The sequence below is a fragment of the Budorcas taxicolor genome, chromosome 1 (assembly GCF_023091745.1).
Source record: "Budorcas taxicolor isolate Tak-1 chromosome 1, Takin1.1, whole genome shotgun sequence".
Classification (NCBI taxonomy): domain Eukaryota; kingdom Metazoa; phylum Chordata; class Mammalia; order Artiodactyla; family Bovidae; genus Budorcas; species Budorcas taxicolor.
In genome coordinates this window covers 107,231,826-107,248,200 of record NC_068910.1, presented here as the reverse complement: position 1 = coordinate 107,248,200, position 16,375 = coordinate 107,231,826, and the positions used below count along the sequence as shown (strand labels likewise).

The following is a 16,375-nucleotide window of genomic DNA, read 5'->3' as shown; positions in this document are numbered from 1 at the left end:
AATTTAGTTAATGCTTTAATAAAAACAGATATTACTATGAGATCTAAGAATATCTCTTTAACACTTTCGTCAATGAATCTATGACTTTTTTATTTCTCAGGCTGTAGATAATTGGATTTAAGAAAGGAATTATGACAGTGTAAAATAGAGAGTCTATCATATCTTGATCATCTGCTTGTTCAGATCCAGGGTGCACATACATGAAGAGAAGAGGCCCATAGTATAAAGAGACAGACAGAAGGTGGGCTCCACAGGTGGAGAAGGCCTTCCTTATTCCTTGTATAGACTTCTTTTTTAATATTGTAAAGAGAATAAGTGTATAAGAGATAAGAACAATGAGAATGGTAAACACCTGAATTGAACCAGAGAAAATAAATACCATCAGAACATTAATAGAGGGATCAGTACAAGAAATTTTAATCAGTGGCATAATGTCACAATAAAAGTGATGTATTATATTAGAGTTACAAAACGTGACTCTGAGTAACAAACCTGTATGAATTATGGAATGTATAAGGCCACCTAAAAATGATAAGACTAATAGTTGCATGCATAGTCTATGGGTCATAATCACTGAATAAAGTAATGGTTTGCAAATAGCTACATAGCGATCATATGCCATTGTTGATAGCAAAAAACATTCCGTGGTTACACTGATGACAAAAGAAAAGAATTGTACCATGCATTCAGAGAGAGAGATCATCTTACTCTTGCCTCGGAAGTTGACCAGCATTTTGGGGGTCACTGTAGATGATACCCAGGCATCCACAAATGCTAAACTCCCGAGGAATAAGTACATGGGGATGTGAAGGTGAGGGTCATTGTAGATGAGAACAATCAGACCAAGGTTCCCCATGACAGTCATGAGATATATCATCAAGAACAGAAGGAACAGGGGGATTTGCCACTCTGGTTGATGTGTGAGACCTGTGAGGATGAACTCTGTCAGCTCTGTTGCATTTTTTGTTTCCATATCCTTGATAGATAGCCCCTGAAACAAGTGCAGTAAATGGAAAAAGTTATCAAGAATTTTAAAACTAATGTTTATTGAAGGTAATTGAAATAAAACCATATACTATCTAAATGCTTTCTATTAATCTTACCTCATAGTACATAAAAATTACTTGTATAAATTATGTTAAAACAGTGCAATTACAACATTTAAAAATTTGTACAGAAATGAAGAGATTTAGAAGAGAAGAAAGACTTTCTGGAGATGAGCAAAATTAGGGGATGCTCTAGAATGAGGTCAAGAAATTCTATGTTTAGGCATGGATGCAGCATCTAAGTACAGATCTTATACAGTTTATAAAGTGAATTGAATGCCATATGAATGATCTTGAGCTATATTCTTCAAGAAATAAGCAAGAAATGAAAACATATAAAACAGGAAGTGGCAACATCTGTTATTTTAGAAATTAAATATTTGACTGAAGAAAATAGACTGCACAGAGAGAAACTTGTGTCATAAATACTAATCAGGAAGTTGTGGCTATTGTCCAGTGACTCCCAAACTAGATTACACATCAGAATTGTCTGAGAAAATTTCATTCAAATTATAGATTCTGAAGTATTACTGTAGACATTGGATCAGTAGATCTTGAATGAAGTCTAATAATATACATTGTATAAATATTCCCCAGGTGATTTAAATGTATGGGAAATTCTTAGTTCATGTGTGATATGGCATTAGGAGTGACAAAGAAGACAAAGTGAGAGATCAAAATAAATCAGAATGAAGACTCATTTGTGTTGCGGAATGCAGGTTTGTGTCCTCGATGCACTGTGAGGTCAAACAAATTAAAATGTCTGAGTTTGGAGTAGAGAAAGGTGTCATGCAGGGACTAACAAGGAGAATGGGTGGCTTCAGCTCAAAAAAGCCTAACTCACCAACGGTTTTCAAAAATTGATGTTGAAAGCTCAGATGAAATGGCCAGTTTTTGCAAGGAGCATCCTCTGAACACCCAGGTATATAATTCTACAAAACCTTAATAAAAATAAAATATAATGACTTAGGAGTCATAGAGTGGCTAAAATATAGTATGATCTATCCATTGGAAAATGTGTATAAGGTAAAGGGAAATAAAGCATGAAAATAAATTTGAGGAAATTTAAAAAGATTTAAAAATGGATATATATGTGTGTGTGTGTGTGTGTGTGTGTATATATATATATATATATATATATATATATATATATAGGTATATACATAATTTTAGATACATAACACCTGATCCTATTTTCTACCTAATAAGTCTAGAAACCAAACTTCTAGAAACTGACTTTTCCTTGAACCTAATGTAAGGGGACTTGATCTACTGCTAGTAATGCTGCTGCACATACACTGATTTTGGAATATATAGAGAGAATGACAAAGACTTGATGTGTGCAGAAGAGAATTTTGGTTGCCAACTCAACCAAGGGAACAGTATCATGTCCTCAGAAAATGAATCCTGTGCCCATCACAATGGCATTTTCAGTGTGATTTGTGGTATTTAAGTTCAGCAACAATGACAACAGGGCTATTGAGCTAGAGCTAGAACATGATTTGGAGTGTTGACTACCCATTTCTCCAGTGGGTTTCTCCAACTTTCCTAGCATGTCTTTGTTGGATTCAGTTTTCATTCAATTAACTGTTTTCCTCTTGGAAACAAGAGTACTGGCTCACCCAAAAAAAGAGAAAAGGAAAGACCAGAAAAGACTACTGAGCAGAGTGATCAGAGAAGAGGGAAGGGGTTGGAAATCTGAATGTAGGGACCTTAAAGAGAGGACAATACTTTAAAAGCACACAGGAAAGTAGAGTGCCAAAAGTGAAATAACTGCTCTTGTAAGATAAGGAGTGAACAGAGATAATTGAGTGTGGGAATGAAGAGATTTTTAGTGGCTTTAGTGAGAGCAGTTTCCATTTTGTTATAGAACTGAATCAAAGAACACTGGAAAGCGGATGGAAGCAAATGTCACAGCAGTGAACAGAATGAAACAGAGCATCTGCGATGTGAAGAACAGAGGAGATTTTTTTTTTTTCTTGTAGAAAAATGTCATGAACACTTTCAAAAGAGATAGAGGAGGGCATTGAGATGAGAGTGGGTAGAGAAGTAGAATGAGAAGTGTAGGTGGGTGGAAAGAAAACATGAAACAACAAAAAGCAGGAAAAGAGGAAGGAACATAGATGGATAAGTGTAGAAAAGAGAAGGACATGAGGAGGGAGAGGAAGTATCAGAGAAAGGCTGAAGATGAAGTAAGGGGAAAGTCTCAACAGTTTGGGGGCTTTATGTTTCTATTAACCCTGATTTTCCTTGAAATTGCTTAACACTGGGAAACTTTCCTTTTTCTTTCCTTCAAATATCCAAGTTTTTATTCCTAAGGAATTTGTGTATGACAGTGTTTAATTTAAATAAATTTACTTCAATTGTCTATAAATATACTAACACTGCATCAAACTGCTTTTCATGTTTGAAAGATACTTTACCTTTGCTATTACTGAGATTAGAGCTGACTTTCTCTAGAAATCCTTCTGGTTTTCCATCACAGCATTTGCTTATCCACAGGTTTTATTAGCAGAATAAAATTGAGCCAAAGACTAGAACTGAATAAAGGTCATATAAATAACCAATGCCAATAACTGCAGCTGTTAACTGTGTATTTATTTGAAATATTCTTTCCTTCCAGTCAGTCCCATATCAGTAAATAATGAAAAATTCTCAATTCAGTGTATGGGTACCTATGAAGTTATAGAGGTCAAAATGATTGAGGACTATTTCCAGCACTTTTGCATATATATGTACACAGATATACTCAATGAAATAATTAAGGAGTGGATGAAAGGATAGAGGGGTTACTATTTAGGTGATATAACTTAAAATTTAATCCACCAGTGTAGTTAGTTAAATAGAATAAATATTTTGAACACAATTATCAGAAAGATTACTTACACAGGAAACATTGTGACCTAAATATTTAAATCAACTTTTAATCTAACGTTCTAGTTTACCAACTCTTATCCTGTGGAGTCTTGTGATTATGCTAAGCAGATAATTAAGCATGATTAAATGGTAAAATGTAGCCTTAGAGCCATTCTGCTTATTCACATTTACTCACAGTAATATTTCAACTGACTGTTCAGGCATCTTGTAAACCAAATCAAAATTATTATAAATTTAAAATTCTTTTAAATTTCTATTAAAAAGGAATATTATAAGAGTCATCCTCTCTTACCTATATCTGTTAATAAATTGTTGAGATTCTTTGAGAGTTTGGCTTTCAGAAGCAAAAAATAATACAAGAGCACCAGAATGACAGTAACGTGATAGTTCTTTCCACAGATTCACTTTGGAGGCTTAATTTTCCAGGCTCAGGAAAATGCTGCTTATATACATTTTAACTATGTGCATTTGCCAGAAGAAGAAGGAATAATAAAATAAAATTCCCTTGATAGAACCATTGATTCCCTTAATGACAACCTAATGTGATGTTAAAGTGTTGCACTCAGTATGTCAGCAAATTTGGAAAACCCAGTAATAATGAGAGTCCATTAAAAATCCTTGAAGAGTTATGTGATTTAATCTCAGTTCCTTTTACAAAGAAAAGTCTGGCAGATATGTTTAGGACATAAGAGAGAATCAGTATGGAATGAAAATGAGCATCTGGAGCACACACATCCAAACTCTTGTTCATGTCTTTCCTAGCCACAGTATGGTATCATATCTTCATTATTTGAACTTTGTTAGTATGCATCTTAGTATGCAAAACTTATTGTCATCCACACATTCCAATAACTTTACATGTGACTGTTTCTTTTTCTAATTAATTTCACTTTAAAAACTTCTAGGAACATTGACCATTATTTTCCTATTCTGCCTCTTCATTCTTATCCATCCTAAACCTTCAGTTTATCTATTAACTTTCTTAGAAAAGTTTCCCAGGTTGACCTGCAAATATACACAGCTAGAAAGGACTTTAGAAATCATCATAGATAGTAAGAGATAACTTGCCTTTTGTCTCTCTCTTGGAGCGCACTAAGGTAAAAGCATCTCTCATAGTGTAGCTCTTTGTCTTCATTATCTTAGATCCCCTGTCATTTTTTTTTTCTCATTGCTTTCCTATTTCTTTCTGTGATATGAGAGTTGATTCCCATGAGAAGTGAAATTTACCATGCACCAAATAAAGTGGAATGTAAGACGTTTTGATGGCCAGCAGAATTCCTAGGGGTTGCCTCTTTTCATTCAAATACCAATCTGCCTCCACTTTGGAGTTAAATGTGATTGACTTATAACTGTAAAAGACATCATAAACAAATCTCCTTCAGAGGAACTGCTTTGTTTTAATATTTAATGCATTTTAAAACCACATTGAAGAACATACAGGCATAGAAAATATTTGGAGTTTTTTGCTTTATTTTAGTATTCTATAAAGATGATTAAATTTTTTATGTGTTTTTGAATAAGAATATAAATCTATTTTATGGGATTTATTAGTTACTAATGTCTTAAGTCACTAAAATAATAGAACAATTATACATCCAAAAAAAACTGAACATTATCACATAGCAACATCTAAACCATATAATTTTGTTAATATTTAAATGAAAAGAGTACCGTTATACTATGAGATACAACCATCTCTCTTTAACATTTTTGTCAGGGAATCTATAACTTTCTTATTTCTCAGGCTATAAATAATTGGATTTAAGAAAGGAATTATGACAGTGTAAAATAAAGAGTCCATCATATCTTGATCATCTGCTTGCGTAGATCCAGGTCGCACATACATGAAAAGAAGAGGCCCATAGTATAAAGAGATAGACAGGAGGTGGGCCCCACAGGTGGAGAAGCCCTTCCTTATGCCTTGCAAAGATTTCCTTTTTAATATTGTAAAGAGAACAAGTGTATATGAGACAAGAACTATCAGAATGGTGAACACCTGTATTGAGCCAGAGAAAATAAATATCATCAGAACATTAACAGAAGGATCAGTACAAGAAATTTTAATTAGTGGCATGACATCACAGTAAAAATGAAGTATTATGTTAGAGTTACAAAAGGTTAATCTGAATAAAAGACCTGTATGAATTACGGCATGAAGAAGGCCACCTACAAATGATGAGACTAGCAACTGCATGCATAGTCTATTGGTCATAATCACTGGATAAAGTAATGGTTTGCAAATGGCCACATAGCGATCATATGCCATTGTTGCCAGCAAAAAACATTCTGTGGTTACACTGATTGCAAAGGAAAAGAATTGTATCTTGCATTCAGAGAGAGAGATCATCTTACTCTTGCCCAGGAAGTTGACTAGCATCTTGGGGGTCACTGTGGATGATAACCAAGTATCTACAAAGGCCAAATTCCCAAGAAAAGAGTACATCGGAATATGAAGTTGAGGGTCATTGTAGATGAGTGCAATCAAACCAGTGTTTCCCATAATGGTGATGAGATATATCATAAAGAACAGCAGAAACAGGGGAATTTGCCACTCTGGTTGATGTGTAAGTCCTGTGAGAATGAACTCTCTCAGCTGTGTTGCATTTTTTGTTTCCATATCCTTAATAGATGGCCCCTGAAATGCAATGTAGTAAATGGAAAAAGGACATCATTTATTTTTAAAAGTGAATCTGCTGAGGGTAATTGAAATAAAAGCATATGCTAACTTGAATATTGTTTATTTTATTTACTCTTACTATGATACATGAAAAATAGTAGTGGAAAAGTTATATTAAAATAATGCAATTGCATCATTTAAAATTTTTTTCAGAAGTGAGCAGATTTAGAACACAGAAAAGCATTATGTCATTTAAAACTTTGCACAGAAACGAGAAGATTTAGAAGAGAAGAAAAACATTCTGAAGATAAGCAAACTTAGGGGATACTAAATAACCTCAGATATGTAGATGACACCACCCTTATGGCAGAAAGCGAAGAGAAACTAAAGAGCCTCTTGATGAAAGTGAAAGACAAGATTGAAAAAGTTGGCTTAAAACTCAACATTCAGAAAACAAAGATCATGGCATCTGGTCCCATCACTTCATGGCAAATAGATGGGGAAACAATGAAAACAGTGACAGACTTTATTTTGGGGGGCTCCAAAATCACCACAGATGGTGACTGCAACCGTGAAGTTAAAAGACACTTGCTCCTTAGAAGAAAAGCTATGACCAACCTAGACAGCATATTGAAAAGCAGAGACATTGCTTTGTCAACAATGGTCCGTCTAGTCAAAACTAGTCCAGTAGTCAACTATGGATGTGAAAGTTGGATTATAAAGAAAACTGAGCACTGGAGAATTGATATTTTTGAACTGTGGTGTTGAAGGAGACTCTTGAAAGTCCCTTGGACTGCAAGGAGATCAAACCAGTCCATCCTAAATGAAATCAGTCCTTAATATTCATTGGAAGGACTGACATTGAAGCTGAAGCTTCAATACTTTGGCCACCTAATGCAAAGAACTGACTTGCTGGAAAAGACCCTGATGCTGGGAAAGATTGAAGGCAGAAGGAGAAGGGGACAACAGAGGATGAGCTAGTCAGATGGCACCACCGACTCAATGGACATGAGTTTGAGCCAGCTCTGGGAGTTGGTGATGGACAGGGAAGCCTGGCGTGCTGCAGTCCGTGGGGTTGCAAAGAGTCAGATACAACTGAGTGACTAAAATGACTGACAGAGTAAGGTCAAGAAATTCTTTGCGTAGAACATGAATGTAAGAACAAAGTAACAATGTTAGAAGGGACCTGTTTATAAAATGAATGAAATGCCATAGGAAGAGCTTGAACTTCATTCTGCAAGCATTTGGCAATAATTTAAAACTTATTAGACAAGGAGAGAGAACATCACTTATTTTTTAAGTTAAATATTTGGCTATAGAAAATAGGGTGCAGGGAGAAGAAACTTGCATCATAAACAATAATTAGGAAGCTGTAGCTATTGTCCAATGATTCCTAAACCAGATTATACATCAGAATTGTCTGGGGGAGTTTTGTGCAAAATATTGATTCTGAAATATAAGTGAAGAAATTGATACAGTAGATCATGAATGGGCTCTGATAAAAGGCATTTTCTAAATATTCACCAGGTGATCTAAATGTACGTGAAATTCTTAGTTCATGTGATATAACATTAGGAATGATGAGGAGGACAAAGAGATCAAAATAAAATGAGAATGAAGATCACTTGTACTGCTGAACTCAAGTTTGTGTTCCCAATGCATAGAGAGACCAGACAAACCAAAAGTTTGGAAGTTTGGAAGAGAGAAGTTTAGTACAGGGCTAGGCAAGAGGAATATGTGGCTTATGTTCTAAAATCCTAACTCATCCTTGGTTTTTGAGGAAGAGTGTTTAAAGGCAAAACTTGGGATGAGGGCTGCGGAATGTATGAGTCTCTTCTGATTGGTTTGTGGTGAGGTAGGTAACAGGGTGTGTTCCAGGAATCTTGTGCTCAGCCTGAAGTTACCATCTTCTACCTGAATAGAGGCCTTAAAGAAAACTTAAAGCTATGTTGTTATGTATATTCCTTGAGGGACAACAAGGACCCTGCTTCATCTCTGCAATATTGTTCGCTGACCATTCATCTTTGCCTCTGTATTCCCTCCCTTTTCCTAATTAAAAACTGTTTGAATCTGACCTTAGGAACTCAGAGAAGGTCTAGGAGCTAAAGCTTTTTTCCTACAAAGAAATGGGAAATAATGAAAGTCTTTTGTACTTATGAGGGTCCCACAGGGTCCTGCTCAGTTTCGCTGCAACTTGGTGACATGTAAGATGTGAAGGAGTGATTAGTAAAGGAGAGAGACTAACTAAGTGACTGGGCAGATGGACATCAAAATTTGACATAGAAGATTCAGAGGCAGTAGCTAGTTTTTTCAAGAACATCCTCTGGATATTCAAGTTAGATAAACTTCACAGTATGATTCTACAAAAAAAAATTGATAGAAATAATGACTTGGGAGTCATTGAGGAGGCTGAAATACACAGTATGTATGACCTTTCCATTGGCCAGTGTGAGTAAGGTAAAAAGAGAGAAGGCATGAAAATAAACTTGAGGAAGTTATATTAGAGAGAAATGGATGTATATCATTTATTAGATGGAAAAATCTGATCCTCTTTTTTTACCATATGAGTCTTGGTGGCAAACAAAAACTGTCATCCACTCTAGAAGCCAAAATTCTAGAAAATGACTTTGCTCTCCCCCTTGAACCTAGGATGGGGCGGGGGCAGGGGGGCGGTAGGTGAGGCATTTTATTTAGGGTTAGACACTCAAACTCTTCCCCTGTGGCTCAGCTGGTAAAGAATCTGCCTGCAATGCAGCCCACCTGGGTTTGATCCCTGGGTTGTGAAGATCCCCTGGAAAAAGGAAAGGCTACCCTTCCCCAGTATTCTGGCCTAGAGAATTTCATGGACTATATAATCCACAAGGTCACAAAGAGTCAGACATGACTGAGCAACTTTCACTTTCACTCAAACTCAGGGCTTCCCTGATAGCTCAGCTGGTAAGGAATCTGCCTGCAATGCAGGAGACCTGGGTTCATTCCCTGAGTTGGGAAGATCCCCTGGAGCGGGGCTTGGCAACCCACTCCAGTATTCTTGCCTAGAGAAATCCCCATGAACAGAAGAGGTTGGTGGGCTACAGTTCATGGAGTTGTAAAGAATGGGACATGACTGAGTGACTAAGCAAAACACCCAAACTCAGCACACTGCATTTAGAATATATATAAAGACAAAAATCATATGTGCACAAAAAGAATTCTGTTTGCCAACTCAACCAAGGAAAAAGTGTCGTGACCCCAGAAAATGAATCCTATGTCTACAACAATGGCATTGTCAGTGTGCAGTGTGGCATTTAAGTTCAGCTACAATGATAACAGGTCTTACTGAACTAGAACTGAAACATGATTTGGGTGTCCGCTGTCTGATTTCTTTCTTTTTTTTAATTTAATTTTTTTTTAATTTTAATTTTTACTTTATTTTACTTTACAATACTGTGTTGGTTTTGCCATACATTGACATGAATTCACCACGGGTGTACATGAGTTCCCAAACATGAACCCCCCTCCCACCTCCCACCCTATATCATCTCTCTGGATCATCCCCGTGTGTACCTTCCCATTTATCCAGTGGATTTCTTCAACTTACCCTAGCATTGCTTCATTGGAGCCAATTTCCATTCAATTAACTTAATTCTTCTTGCAACCAAGAGCTCTGGGTCACCCAAAAGGAGAAAAAGAAAGACAAAAAAATGCTACTGAGCAGAGTGAATAGAAGAAGCAGGAGAGAATTGGAAAACTGCGTTGGGAACTCAAACAGAGGAAAATACTCAAGAAGAACAAAGTCAAATACAGTCCTTAAAGCAAAATGAATATTCTGATAGAATCGAGTGAAAAGAAATCTTTGCATGTGGGAATTACGTGACTTTTAGTGGCTTTAGTGAGAGCAGTTTTCATATTGTGACGGAGTTGAGTTAGAGAATAATGAGAAGTGGCACAGCAGTGAGGAGAATGAAAGAAAGTATCTAATATGGTGAGAACAGTTTACATTTCTTGACCAAAGTAGATAGCATATTAAAAAGCAGAGACATTACATTGCCAACAAAGTCAAGGCTATGGTTTTTCCAGTGGTCATGTATGGATGTGAGAGTTGACTGTAGAGAAAGCTGAGTGCTGAAGAATTGATGCTTTTGCACTGTGGTGTTGGAGAAGACTCCTGAGAGTTCCTTGGACTGCAAGGAGATCCAACCAGTCCATCCTAAAGGAGATCAGTCCTGGGTGTTCATTGGAAGGACTGATGCTGAAGCTGAAACTCCAATACTTTGGCCACCTCATGCGAAGAGTTGACTCATTGGAAAAGACCCTGATGCTGGGAGGGATTGGGAGCAGGAGGAGAGGGGGACGACAGAGGATGAGATGGCTGGATGGCATCACCGACTCGAAGGACATGAGTTTGGGTAAACTCCAGGAGTTGGTGATGGACAGGGAAGCCTGGCATTCTGCGATTCATGGGGTCGGAAAGAGTTGGACACGACTGAGCAACTGAACTGAACTGAACCGAACCACCGGAAGACAGATGTGAATTTTTTTTTCCTGCAGAACAATATCATGTAGTTTTTCAAAAGAGAAAGAGGAAGGTATTGAGATAAGAATGGGTAGAGAAGTGAAGTGGAAAATTTGATTGAGTGAAAAGGAAACAGAAAGGAACAAAAAGCAGAAAGAGATTAAGGACCATGCATAAGCATAGGAAAGATCAGGAAATGGAGAGAGAGAGAAGTATTAGAAAGGCTGAAGATGAAATAAAAGTCTCAGAGTTTGGGGGCTTAGTGGTGGCAAATATTTGTCTTAACTCTGGTTTCATCAAAAGTTGGCAGCACTGGGAAACCTTTCTTTTACTTTTATTCAAAATTCCAAGTTTATTTTCGTATGGAATTTATATATGAAATAGTATTGCATTTTCAATTTATTTCAAAATTGTTCATAAATATACTAGCATTGCCTCAGTTCTTTTCATATTTAAAAGATGCTTTATCATTGTTATTAGTGTAGTGAAAGCTGAATTTATCTAGATATTCAGCTTTTCTTTATAGCATTTGCTTCTCCACAACTTTTAGTAGCAGAATCAAATTGAGCTAAAAACTAAAGCTGAATAAAGGCAATGTACCTGTAATTGCAGTTCTTCCATGCAATCCCAAATTAATAAATAATCAGAAATTCTTAATTCAGTGTGTGGGTACTTAAGGCCTACCTATTACTAAAGATCAAAAGAGACTAGAAGGGTATTTTTACCATTTCAGAAGATACATAAATAGATAGATAGATGATATGTTTACATATTCAATGAAATAACCTAAGAAATACACGGGAAAGTAGTGAATGGAGGTTAACTAAGTAAAACAAATATTTTGAACACAATTGTCAGGAAGATCTTCCATGGGAAACATTGTGGCCTAAATATTTCAACCCACTATTAATTTATTTAATGTTCCAGTTTATCAAAGCTTATCTTATGGAAAATTATATAATAATTATAGTAACAAAATAATTAAATGTCATTAACAATTACAATGTGGCCTTAGAGCTATCTTGCTTAACCATATTTATTCACAATAATAAAATATACAAATTATTCACTATTTTTCATTTTCACTTGGCTATTTTGATATCTTGTAAACCAATTCAAAATTATTATAAGTTTTATAGTATTTTTAACTTTCGGTTCAATTCAGTTGCTCAGTCGTGCCCGACTCTTTGTTTTTAGTAAAAACATAATGATATTATAAAAATCATTCTCTCTTACCTGTATCTACTAAGACGTTTTCAAGATCCTTTAAGAGCACTGCAATGACAATAACACAGGCAACAGTTCTTTAGACACTGTTTCATTTTGAAGGCTTCATTTTCCAAGTTCAGGAAACTGTTGTTTATATGAATTTGTCTTTAACACAGAGTCAATAAGTTATACAGTTGTGTGCTTTTGTCAGAAGAGGAAAGAGCTTAGAACTCAAATTCCCCTGATAATGCCCAAAGATCCCCTTTAGGACAAAGCTAAGCTGGTCTACTGGGCATTTTGGCCTTGGACATGTATGAGAAATCCAGGCTGTCTCATTGGACATTACAGACTAAAATCATAAACATCAAGTCTTTGTAGACAGTTCCCAAGTTTATCAATTGAAATTGCACTTCATACCACTTCTTTCTACCACAGGCACTTTTGAAATGTTTATGCAGACTCCAATTTATCTATAAATTCAATAGTCTAAGTTCTTTGATGAGTACAGTATTGTCTGAGCTCATCACACATGATTTCAGTGAGGCCAAAGTTACAGATTCTTTTTAGCCATCAACTCCTAAATTTTTCCTTCTTTTGCAAACCATGGCTCACATTCCACAACTACACCTGACTTCCTACTTTAAGCTGAAAACTAGTGAGAAATCTTACTAGGCAAAATTCGCGGGAGGAGAAAAGGAAAAAGAAAACTGAGAACCACTGTGGGAAGTGGCCTAGCTTAGTGCTTCTCAAACATTAATCCCTATGAATATTCCAGAGATTTTTTTAAAATGCAAATTCTGTTTAAGTAGTGATGACTGTGTGTCTACATTTCTAATATGGTGTTGTCTCCAGACATTTGCCTTCTTCAGTTTCATCATCTGCAGGCCTACCTTATCAAAAAAACATATAATTAGATAAATAAACCAAAAAATTTTGCAAACGTAGCAGAAATATAAAAAGAGAAGCAAAGAGGAGTCAGAGTAGTCAAGGGAGGCCAGCATTGGTGGGGCCACATCAGATCTCATGGTAGGTAAGATTTTGTTCTATACCCCAACTTAAATGAAAACTGTTGAGGGATTCTGAACATGGTGGTCACATGTTCAGATTTGCCTTTAAGTATAAACAAAGTTGCCATTGAGCATCACTGAAGAAAATAATGGCATTATTTACATCAAAATATTATAATATGACAATTGTGATGCTGTGTTTTATATCTGAAGTGTACAATGAATGTTTAACCTCTGCTTGGGATTTGATTGGAAGTTAGAGGGAAAGCAAAGGACATTTTTTGGGTCATTTTTCAATTCTTTTATGAATTAGAATTCTGCTAGTGAAAGCTAAAAAGGAGGTGAAAAAGAAAATATAGATAAAGAGAAGTCACTGTGGAAACTCAGCAGACAGATGAAGTAAGCAGTATAATGTGCATCAACACATATAATATGTAGCTTTAAGATAACCCACCCTTGCCTTAAACATATTGCTCACTTCAATATTGTGTAACTATCTTTTCACTCTTTTTTTTTAATCTACCAGGTTTTTGTTTGTTGTTGTTTTTTTAAATTTAACAGGTGTCTGCATTGTTGCTTCCAGTATAAGCAGTCTTTCCAATTTTATCATTTCAGTAGGTGGGTCATGATATCTCACTATGGTCTTAATTTGCATTTCTCCCAATGACAAATTATATTGAGAATGTTTATTCTGTCCTACAAAATAAATCCAAAAGATATTACTATAATTTATGTCAAATAATGTTCTAGTATGTTTTCTTGTAAGGATTTGTGCATGCTAAGTCACTTCAGTCGTGTCTGACTCTTTGCAACCCTATAGACTGGGGCCCATCAGGCTCTTCTGTCCATGGGATTCTCCAGGCGAGAATTTTGGTGTGGGTTCCCATTTCCTGCTCCAGGGGATCTTCTCAACCCAGGGATCAAACCTACATCTCTTATGTCTGCTGCATTAGCAGGTGAATTCTTCACCACTAGTGCTACCTGAGAGTTAGGCAATGGCAACCCACTCCGGTACTCTTGCATGGAAAATCCCGTGGACGGAGGAGCCTGGTAGGCTGCAGTCCATGGGGTTGCGAAGAGTTGGACACGACTGAGCAACTTCACTTTCACTTTTCACTTTCATGCACTGGAGAAGGAAATGGCAACCCACTCCAGTGTTCTTGCCTGGAGAATCCCAGGGACGGCAGAGCCTAGTAGGCTGCTGTCTATGGGGTTGCACAGAGTCGGACACAACTGAAGCAACTTAGCAGCAGCAGCAGCAGCAGCAGTGCTACCTGGGAAGCCACTTTAAGGATTAATGTCTTACATTTTGGTCTTTAAGCCATTTTGAGTTTATTTTTGTATATGGTGTGAGAAAGTGTTCTAACTTCATTCTTTTATATGTAACATCCAATTTTCCCAGGAGCACTTATTTTTTTAATTTATTTTTAATTGCTGGATAATTGCAATGTTGCATTGGTTTCTGCCATACAATAACATGAATCAATCATAGGTATACACTTGTCTCCTCCCTGTTGAACCTCCCACCTCTCTAGGTCATCACAGAGCACCAGATTGAGCTCCCTGTGTTATGCAGCAACTTCCCACTAGCTATCTATTTTACACATGATAATGTGTATGTTTCAATGCTGCTGTCTCAATTTGTCCCACCTTCTCTTTTCCCTGCTGTGCCCACAAGTCCACTGTCTATGTCTATATCTCTATTCTTGCCATACAAATAGGTTCATCAGCACCGTTTTTCTAGATTTCGTAAATATGTGTTAATACATATTTGTTTTTTTCTTTTTAACTTACTTCACCCTGTATAACAGGTTCATCCATCTCAGTTCAGCTAACTCAAATTCATTCCTGTTTGTGGCCAGCAGCACTTACTGAAGAGACTGAATTTTCTCATTGTATGTCATTCTTTTATTGTAGATTAATTAATGATAAGTTTATGGGTTTATGTCTGGGCTCTCCTTTGTGTTCCATTAATCTATACATCTGTTTTTGTCCCAGTGCCATATTGTCTTGATGACTTTAATTTGCAGTATATTCTCAAATCAGGGAGTATATATACCTCCAGCTCTGTTATTTCTTCTCAGGATTGTTTTGGCTATTTGAATTATTTTGTTTTTCAATACAAATTTTAGTACTATTTGTTCTATCATGAAAAATGCCACGATACTTTGACAGGGATTGAACTGAATCTGTGTATTACCCTGTGTAGTATGTCATTATAACAAGGTTGATTCTTCCAATCAGAGAACACAGTGTATCTTTTCATCTATTTGTGTATGCTTTCATGTCTATTATCAATGTCTTATAGTTTTCTTAGTTAATCTATGTCCTTAGGTAGGTTTATTGCTAGGTATTTTATTTTTTAATCTAACTATAAATGAGACGTCTCCTTAATATCTGTTTCTGATGGTTCATTGTTAATTCATAGAAATGCATCAGATTTCTGTATATTAATTTTGTATCTTGCAACTTTATTGATGTTGAATTTTTTCAAAAGGTTTTTCTGCATGTATTGAAATGATCATATGATTTATATTCTTCAATTTTTTTGCTGTGGTGTATCACAGTGATTGACTTGCAGAACCATCTTTGCATACTTGGTGTAAAACCCACTTAATCATGTGCGATCTTTTTAATATATTGTTGAAATTGGTTTGCTAACATTCATTTGAAGATTTTTGCCTTGGTGTTCATCATAGATATTGGCCTATAACTTTTTGTGATATATGTATTTCTAGCTTTTATATCAGGGTAATCCTGGCAATGTACAATGAGTTTGGAAGCTTTCTTTCCTCTGTAATTTTTAGAATACTTTGAGAAGGATGAATGTTAACTTTTCTCTAAATGTTTGATAGAATTCACCTGTGAAGCCATCTTGTATTGGACTTTTGTTTGTTGGGAGTTTTTGTTGTGTTTGTTGTTGTTGTTACTTTACTGATTCAATTTCTCTGCTGGTAATTGGTCTGTTCATTTTTTCTATTTCTTTCTGGTTCTGTCTTGAGAGACTGTACATATCTTGGTATTTATCCTTTTCTTCTAGGTTGTCCATTTTATTGACATATAGTTTGTTCATAGTACTCTCTTATGATCCTTTGTAATTCTATGGCGCTGGTTGTCATTTATT

General features: G+C 36.0%; 2 protein-coding genes across 2 annotated transcripts; both read right to left on the bottom strand.

The window, feature by feature from the left end:
• Positions 1–43: 43 nt before the first annotated feature.
• Positions 44–982, bottom strand: LOC128047571 (olfactory receptor 5H8-like). Its single transcript, XM_052639807.1, has one exon. It carries the CDS (start codon positions 971–973, stop codon positions 44–46), a length of 930 nt encoding a protein of 309 aa, XP_052495767.1. The 5' UTR covers positions 974–982.
• Positions 983–5,601: 4,619 nt separating this feature from the next.
• Positions 5,602–6,540, bottom strand: LOC128047575 (olfactory receptor 5H8-like). The gene has a single exon (XM_052639821.1). The coding sequence runs from the start codon at positions 6,538–6,540 to the stop codon at positions 5,602–5,604; it is 939 nt and encodes a 312-aa protein (XP_052495781.1).
• Between the last annotated feature and the right edge of the window lie 9,835 nt (positions 6,541–16,375).